General features: G+C 41.8%; 1 protein-coding gene across 1 annotated transcript; it reads left to right on the top strand.

Moving 5' to 3' along the window:
- The first annotated feature begins 685 nt into the window (after positions 1-685).
- LOC129860481 (mitogen-activated protein kinase 14A-like) lies at positions 686-8,296 on the top strand. Its single transcript, XM_055930892.1, has 12 exons — positions 686-877; positions 1,549-1,678; positions 2,258-2,316; positions 3,039-3,150; positions 3,566-3,595; positions 3,700-3,747; positions 3,984-4,098; positions 4,251-4,322; positions 4,595-4,674; positions 4,844-4,922; positions 7,050-7,223; positions 7,416-8,296. Exons 1-12 carry the CDS (start codon positions 759-761, stop codon positions 7,475-7,477), a joined length of 1,080 nt encoding a protein of 359 aa, XP_055786867.1. The 5' UTR covers positions 686-758; the 3' UTR covers positions 7,478-8,296.
- The last annotated feature ends 1,057 nt before the right edge of the window (positions 8,297-9,353 follow it).

Below are 9,353 nucleotides of genomic sequence, written 5' to 3'. Positions count from 1 at the left end.
CTCTGGCTGCTGGTCATTCAATCTGAGCATTCAAATGAGAAAAGTTGAGCTAGCTTTGAATCATAAACTTTTTGTATTGACCAATATTTTTGCCAGGAGGGTCTATAGGATGCCTATATTCCACTAATGGTAAGAACACGATAGATATCCCTTAGCAAATAATTTAATGGGGTCAGACAAAGGTGGAGGGTCTTATAACGTATCTATGGTTTTTACAGTAGCCTTCAAGTTGTAATACACAGCAGATACTAGTTACAGTTTTTGATTGGTCCATGGTTGGTAGTAGAGAAAACTTAGATTAATACTATACTGTAAGTGTGATCTGTGTGACTGCTTTACTCTGTCGGCAATCTGTGCATGACTTTTACCTCTACAGAGACGTTTAGCAGGAACAAGAAGCCCTATTAGTACCAGATCTCACAAACCAACTCAATCCTTTTTTTTACACATCTGATCGAACAGAAGAGTAAGAGGAATTTTGCAGCTTTTTGCAGTATTTGGAATGGTGCTACAAAAAGAGCAGCAATATTTTAGGCTACTATACCAGTAGGCCTATGTATGAGTTTTATACAGAGCCTTCGACAGGTGAGTGTGTACACAGTGCAGTGGGAATGCCATTTACATCACGTGAGGTGGGGTGGGGTCTCACAGTTGTAGGCTACCTTTGCTTACCTGTCATATCGAAACCTCAAGGCTATGAAAAATCACCAATAGGTACCACACTGGTTTGAACTAGATCGACATATTTTATTGACAAAATGGAATCGCATGTGAAGACAGGTTTCCATAGACTGGAGATAAAGAAAACGACATGGGATGTTCCAGAGCAATATATCGCGCTGGAAGCAGTTGGCTCGGGCGCTTACGGGACGGTATGGTGAGTGAAGGGGCAATTATTGGTAGCTTTCCTGGAATAACTTCTTGCCAAACCTGCATGCATTTTATATACTTTAAAATATACCTCTTTAAAATATACCACATACAGTATACCACACAGTTGTTCTCATTGAAACATGTAGAACATAAACAGAATAAGGGAACAACTTTACCTAAGCCTATAATTGTTTATTCATTTCTTATTAGTTACACATGCAAAATTCTACAATATTGGATATTGTGTAATATCAGCTTGTTGTTCCATTTTTTTCAATAACGAAAGACTCAGGACATTGCTAACAGAGGCACTATTGCCTCAAAGAAATTAGCAAATTTAACCAGGTCTTGAGATGAGACTAATTTTGCACTCCCAACCTGGAGCGAGCCTCATATTAACACATCTTGAAACCCAGTTTTACCTCTGCCAGATATCGGTAATATAGAATGAACACACAAGCGTCTGAAATGTTATTTGTAGTACTACTTATACTAATTTGTCAAACTGACATGAAAGCTACTCAAAGATTCTGTACTCTTTGATCTATACTGACTTGAAGTATTACTATTGTCATTGAGAGTTACCATTCTATATCCCCCTTGCCTACATTCTGTGAGAGAATTCTTCTATCCAACACTAATGTTATTTGACTTTGAACTTGTTTTATTCATTAGTTCTGCTATTGACCAGCAGACTAAGGAGAAGGTGGCCATAAAAAAGCTCTATCGTCCCTTTCAGTCCCTAATCCACGCTCAACGGGCCTACCGGGAACTACGACTGTTACGCCATATCCAGCATGACAATGTAAGTCCATATTACCTACTATAATAGTGAACATCTGAGATACACTCCCCTGGACAGAGATTCCAGACACTCAAAAATGAAAAGCCATCACAATGCAGTAATTGTCATTCATTCTACTTCACATCAGGATAATTTGTAGTTTTAAACTATTCAGTATGTTGAATATCAGTCACCCAAAGACATCCAGTTGTATTCCTTTGCCTCCTTCCTATGTTTATTTATGTTTGGTGGAGAGGAATAGCGCCTCTTATAGGCCAGTGTTTTCACTCAACATATTCCCAGAGCACTTGTACTTCGTCAGGCCTACTTGTACTACTGGCGATTTAATTAGTATTACTGCAATGTATATGTTTGTGTGGTCACTTTTTCCTATGTTTATTTATGTTTGGTGGAGAGGAATAGCGCCTCTTATAGGCCAGTGTTTTCACTCAACATATTCCCAGAGCACTTGTACTTCATCAGGCCTACTTGTACTACTGGCGATGAATTCGTGTTACTGCAATGTATCTGTTTGTGTGGTCACTTTTTGTGGGAATAAACTCTTCATTTACTTTCCTTCTTCCTGTTGTTTTCCTTAAGGTGATCAGCCTCCTCAATGTCTTCACACCTGATTTCTCCCTGGAGAAATTCCAGACGTTGTAAGTGAGGAGCTGTGAACCACATTCCTCTGCCAGTTGTCACAGCTTGTTGAGACAGGCTGCTGGGAGTGTATCATGAAGTTTGAGTTTGATCGTGCATGTGTGTGTACTTGTTTTCCTACATTATTAGGACCCCAATGTCCTACAATTTCACCCGAATGTCCTGAATTTGTTCAAATGCTATTTTAAGTTTTATGGATTAGGTTTTGGGATTAAGGTCAGGTTCGGGCTTTTTCGGGTTAATTTTAGGGTTAGGTTAGGGTTAGATTTAGGGTTAGGGGTTAGGGAAAATACGATTTTTAATTGTCAAACATTTTTACACTCCAAAAACAAAGCTCTGTGTGTGTAGGTTTGTTCATGTTTGTTTGTGCTTACTTACTTGGGCCCTTCGCTCCTTTGTATGTGCTTGGGTATGTGATATAATCTGTTAGTTAAAACATATATTTTATGTCTGCGTTATGATTGCAACCATGTGAGACACAGTGTATGATGTTACCTGCATTTTTTGTTATGTAATCATTTTATACATTTGTAATGATTAGGTGGAGGAGGTAGCTTTAGTACATGACGTATTGTATCATTCCCTTTCCCTACTTTTTTTCTCAGTCACAGTTACATGGTGACACTGTTTGTATCTGACTTCCTATCTCTCTCCTCCATGTTACAGTTACATGGTAACACTGTTTGTATCTGACTTCCCATCTCTCTCCTCCATGTTACAGTTACATGGTAATGCCCTTTGTGGCTCAGGACCTCGGTCGCATCATGAAGAGCAGGAGACTGACTGATCGCATCATTGTTTACCTCTTCTACCAGCTGCTACGTGGCCTGAAGGTGTTCACCACTACTAAGAAATCATTGTATTATATGGGGTGGCAGGTAGCCTAGCCGTTAGAGAGGGGTGCCAGCAAATGGATGGTTGCCATTTTGAATCCCCGATCTGTGAGGAAAAAGTGATCCATCGGGAAATGAGTTGGCAACCGGAGGTATGCTGGTATCAAATCCTAGATGCCTTTGCCTGCCGTTGTGCCCTTGAGCAATGCACTTAAACCACCCCAAAACAACTGCTCCATTGGCGCCCAGTGTGGCAGACCCCTGCTCTGACCTCTCAACCTGTATATGAGTGTATCTTTCAGAAGGGATGGGATAAAGCGGAAGTCAAATTTTGGTTGGACCTTGATCTTAATCTTAAATCGTAATCTTATAGTCACCTGAAAATAATGTTTCTTTACATTTTTCTATCCCTTAGTATATCCATTCTGCAGGGATCATCCATCGGGTTTGTATTAGGTTCTTATGAATATACTTGAAATACATTTCTAAGTACATTTGAGTGGCCAGATCATATAAGATCCTACATGTTTTTTAAAATGTATTCTTCAGGACCTAAAACCTGGCAACCTTGCTGTGAATGAGAACTGTGAATTAAAGGTAATTAAGAATTTGGCAACAAGCTGCATTTATATGTTTAATTATACTGTACCTTTTATTGTAAAACCTTCAGACAGTAAGATAAACATAATGTACTTGATTTAGGAAGATAACACACTGGTGTTTAAAGACTACACTTTTATTGTTTGATTGTTGTGGTTACGTGTTAGCCTCTTTTTTTATAAGCTTCAATTGACTTTTCTTTCACATTCCCTCGCTTTCTCTTTCTATCTCAGATCCTGGACTTTGGTCTAGCAAGACATGCAGAGAGTGAGATGACAGGCTATGTGGTGACACGCTGGTACAGGTCACCAGAAGTCATCTTCAACTGGATGCACTATAGCCAATCAGGTGACCTATCACCAACACACAATAAATACCTTTTCATGTATTTGGGCTTCACATTCCATGCACTGCACTTCTGGGGTTATCTTACTTTTGTACTATTGGTTCAGCTGTAGCTCATGTGTTAATTATTCTGTGTGTGTCTGTCACCCTCTCAGTGGACTTGTGGTCTGCAGGCTGCATCCTGGCTGAGATGATCACAGGCCAGGTTCTTTTCCCAGGCAATGACAGTATCCTCTCATGTTTCCTCTTAACACCTGTATAACTCACTAAGTTTACATCAACACAAAAACATATATTCTGTACCCCATTTCTTTGAATATTACTGACGTATGTATCATGTAGTTATCTTATGTATTAGTTATCATTCTGCAGTTGCACAAGGGACAACAGCAATCATGTAGCAGACAGTTCACTGATCAGTGCTCTAAGTATTTTGCTTGTAGTGGTTTCCACTGTCTGCCTGGTGTGTCCCTACACCCTCCTTGACCATCCTGTTCAGGCATTGACCAGCTGAAGAAGATCCTCAACGTTACAGGAACACCACCATCCTCCCTGGTGCAGAAGATGCAGAGCAAAGATGTAGGCCTAGTCATCTCAATCTAATGGCAACTGTTCAGCTCGCAACTATTCAATGTAGCTTGGTGTTGAAATCACAAGTATGCTCACTATGGTGGTAACTTGTAAGAAAAAGGAGATAACATTGAAAAAATACAGTTGACAGTTGAACATTGTTGGTATTGTCTTGCAGGCTCGCTCATATGTACAGAGTCTCCCTATCCAAAAGAAGAAAAACTTCAAGGAGGTCTTTCCCTCCTTGCATGTAAACGGTGAGTTGGTCTATTATCACTGTGGTAATGTTACATCCTGCATGGTTGTGTCGTGTCTTTGGCATTATTAAACTGAAGACTTATTTATCAAATAACTCTCTGTAATTATTATTACGCGATTAAACTGATTAATCATGTAACTGTAATTAACTAGGAAGTTGGGGCACCAAGGAAAATATTCAGATTACAAAACATTTTTTCTAATATATCTCTTCAGATATTTTTTATATCTGATCAATTAGTCTTCGAATTAATGAATTATTATTTTCCTCATGTTAGTCTCATTCCAAACGTTGTAAATTCTTGGTTATCTGCACGAACCCAGTCTTCACTAGGAGTCATCCATACATCAATTGTCTTAAATAATTTATTTACTAACTAAGTAATTCACAGAAATGCATAAACAAACAGTAGATAGTTAATAGGAAATGATAACGGAGTTTCCCTAGTGGGATAAACCGGTATCGCAGCTTGGTGGACAAATAGGGAAGTGGGGGTCAACTGTGATGAGACACTACAAAGTTGATAATTATAACAATTGAAATGATAATCCTTTGCACTAGAACGCTCAGTCATTCGGGAATAATTGCAATCAATATATATATTTACACTCAGTGTGTCGTCGGGATCTCTGTTGAAAAGTTTGTTTCTGTTGGAGAGTTTGTCCGCCCTCTCTCTGTCTGTGTCGTGGTTAGAATGGATAGTTCAGAGTGACATTCATTCATGTTGTTATAGAATAGATGTTTCGGCGGTTGTCGGTCTTCGCGTTCAATGATACCGAATTCCTAGCTGCAGACTAGTAATTAATATCAAAGACTTGTTCTTATTCTGTCGGTATCGATAGTCTAAGAGTTTAACCACGTGGTGTGGTTAAAAGATTCAGCCATCTACTCAACCTTAGGCTTATGGTCTCCTCTCAAACCTTGGCCCTCTCATTATCGAGGTAAGCTGGTCTGGTGATAGAAAACCCGGGTGGGGGTTTTATTCGGAAGAGCATTAAAAGGCTGTCTTGTAAAGGTTTTCTTCCAGGGGTGAAGGAGAGGACCAAAGTGCAGCGCGGCTAGTGTTAAACATGTTTAATACCAGAACAAGTGAAACACTACAAACAACATACAAAATAACAAATGTGCAAAACCGATACAGACCTATCTGGTGCAGAACACAAACACAGAGACAGGTAACAAACACCCACAAAATCCCAACACAAAACAAGCCTCCTATATATGAGTCTCAATCAGAGACAATGACTACCATCTGTCTCTGATTGAGAACCCACACTAGGCTGACATAGAAACAGACAAACTAGACACACAACATAGAATTCCCACCCAGCTCACGTCCTGACCAACTAAACACATACAAAACAACAGAAAACAGGTCAGGAACGTGACATGTCTCATGACGCCAGGTCCTAACTGTGCTCATGGGCGGTCCTCTGATTTAGTTAAACTCCAAAGGGAATTGGAGTTTCCTTCATTAAACAATCCAAAATCACATTACACAATTTCACAAACAGTATGATCCTCACTCATTCATCTTATACAACAATTTGATGTAAGCCTAATATCTGAGGCTATTGTATAAACAGCTTTATGGTAATGTGGCCGTATTGTCTCTCATGAGTTTCACAATATTGTACCAAACGGACCAGTTCGTAGCTGGATTCTTCACCGATCTTTTATACGTTCTCCAGAACTGAAATACTGTTCGGACGTCCAGTTCTGTGAGGTGGAAGAAATTCCTTTGTTCTCTCTATGAAAACTCACTCTGTTTCTATACTGTGGCCATGAGGAGATAATCTCCTCCAGGAATTTACGACCTGAGGTCGCATCAGCCTGATTGTAGGAGACAGAGAGAGGGGGATGGTGCTCGCTGTACCCAAAGAGGGCAACGTCATGACAGTGGTTATGAATATCTCAGTTTTTCTACTTTGTATCGAGAACAATTGAGGGCTGGCTTGACTCTGTATTCCCTGCACTACTTCCTAATGTAATATTTCTCTCTCTCTCTCTCTCTCTCTCTCTCTCTCTCTCTCTCTCTCTCTCTCTCTCTCTCTCTCTCTCTCTCTCTGTCTGTCTGTCTGTCTCTGTCTCTGTCTCTGTCTGTCCTGTGTGTTCCTCTGTCCAGTGATGAATCTGCTGGAGAACATGTTGCTGCTGGACCCAGAGACCAGGATGACGGCTAAAGAGGGCCTCTCACACCCCTACCTCGCTGAGTTCCATGACCCAGAATCTGAACCCGACTCCCCGACGTACGACGACTCCTTTGAAAGCCTGGAGCTTGACGTGGGAGAGTGGAGTAGTGAGTATATCTTCTCTATGACTGATTACCTGGTTGCACGTGTTGATGGCATTTATCCTGAATTTCTCACGGTTCTTGGAGCCTTACAGTTAAAGTTCTGCAAAGTTTCCCTTTCAGGATATGATATTCTAAAATAGTATATGGTGTGATTCCTGTGATACAATTCTAATATGTTTTGTTTTTTCCTGTTAGGTCTGATCCACATGGAGATTATGGCTTTCGACCCCAGTAACCCCAGTGCAACTGCATTGTAGTGGACAGACGCCACAGAGCACTGGCTCCCCCCAGTTTTTGAACCATGGAGTTTAGCATATGAACTGCATGACAAACTAGAATAACATGGTATTACATGTTATAAAAAGTTTGCGTATCACTTTTCACAACATGGTATATGACTTTATGAAACGTCATACTGTACGTCAGAATTTTTATGGATCCCTCATACTTAAAGGGAAAGTCGTACACTCTTTAAAAAACGTGCTATCTAGAACCTAAAAGGGTTCTTCGGCTGTCCCCATAAGAGAACCCTTTGAAGAAACCTTTTTGGTATAACCCTTTTGATAGAAGCCTCTAGTGGTGAAAGGCTGTATTCGCATGGTCAGCGCCATTGAGTGCTTCCACCATTTTAATGTAGTCAACTGGGTGGGACTTCCAACATCATTGGCTGATCCCTCTTGGTGACCCTGTTGGAGTCATGTCCAACTGGGTCATCAGGAGGGTTCAGCCAATTGTGGAGAAGAAAATTGACTACATTCTGTCACAGACGCTATAATGGCTCAGACACAAAAATGAATCCTCTATCGGTCTCCTATGGTAGAACCCTATTGGGTTCCATGTAGTGCAGGCTTGTGCTCTCGGACGCCTGGAGTTGGAAGACAGAGAACAATGCAAAAGGACTAGTCAACCCTTCCCCCACTGAGGGGCCAACATCTTTCTCTCTGTTACAGTATTCAGAGGACTGACTACTGGATGTGATATAATAATACTATAGTATCCATGTCCAGTATCTATCTGAAACTGGTTCACTGAGGACAACTGATGCTATATATATATATATACACACTGCTCACAAAAACAAAGGGAACACTTAAACAACACAATGTAACTCCAAGTCAATCACACTTCTGTGAAATCAAACTGTCCACTTAGGAAGCAACACTGATTGACAATACATTTCACATGCTGTTGTGCAAATGGAATAGACAAAAGGTAGAAATTATAGGCAATTAGCAAGACACCCCCAAAAAAGGAATGGTTCTGCAGGTGGTGACCACAGACCACTTAGCCCTGCAAAATGACCTCCAGCAGGCCACAAATGTGCATGTGTCTGCTCAAACAGTCAGAAACAGACTCCATGAGGGTGGTATGAGGGCCCGACGTCCACAGGTGGGGGTTGTGCTTACAGCCCAACACCGTGCAGGACGTTTGGCATTTGCCAGAGAACACCAAGATTGGCAAATTCGCCACTGGCGCCCTGTGCTCTTCACAAATGAAAGCAGGTTCACACTGAGCACATGTGACAGACGTGACAGAGTCTGGAGACGCCGTGGAGAACGTTCTGCTGCCTGCAACATCCTCCAGCATGACCGGTTTGGCGGTGGGTCAGTCATGGTGTGGGGTGGCATTTCTTTGTGGGGCCGCACAGCCCTCCATGTGCTCGCCAGATGTAGCCTGACTGCCATTAGGTACCGAGATGAGATCCTCAGACCCCTTGTGAGACCATATGCTGACACATGCACATTTGTGGCCTGCTGGAGGTCATTTTGCAGGGCTCTGGCAGTGCACCTCCTTGCACAAAGGCGGAGGTAGCGGTCCTGCTGCTGGGTTGTTGCCCTCCTACGGCCTCCTCCACGTCTCCTGATGTACTGGCCTGTCTCCTGGTAGCGCCTCCATGCTCTGGACACTACGCTGACAGACACAACAAACCTTTTTGCCACAGCTCGCATTGATGTGCCATCCTGGATGAACTGCACTACCTGAGCCACTTGTGTGGGTTGTAGACTCCGTCTCATGCTACCACTAGAGTGAGAGCACCGCCAGCATTCAAAAGTGACCAAAACATCAGCCAGGAAGCATAGGAACTGAGAAGTGGTCTGTGGTCACCACCTGCAGAACCATTCCTTTTTTGGG

This window comes from Salvelinus fontinalis, chromosome 8 (genome assembly GCF_029448725.1).
Source record: "Salvelinus fontinalis isolate EN_2023a chromosome 8, ASM2944872v1, whole genome shotgun sequence".
Classification (NCBI taxonomy): Eukaryota; Metazoa; Chordata; class Actinopteri; order Salmoniformes; family Salmonidae; genus Salvelinus; species Salvelinus fontinalis.
The sequence above is the reverse complement of the archived record's forward strand: the minus strand, read 5'-3'. Positions and strand labels throughout refer to the sequence as shown.

Excerpts from the sequence above, each read along its gene's own strand:
- LOC129860481 (XM_055930892.1), top strand. The coding sequence starts at position 759 with ATGGAATCGCATGTGAAGACAGGTTTCCATAGACTGGAGATAAAGAAA. Across the intron at positions 1,679-2,257 it reads GCCATATCCAGCATGACAAT|GTGATCAGCCTCCTCAATGT; the intron begins GTAAGTCCATAT and ends GTTTTCCTTAAG. Across the intron at positions 2,317-3,038 it reads CTGGAGAAATTCCAGACGTT|TTACATGGTAATGCCCTTTG; the intron begins GTAAGTGAGGAG and ends TCCATGTTACAG.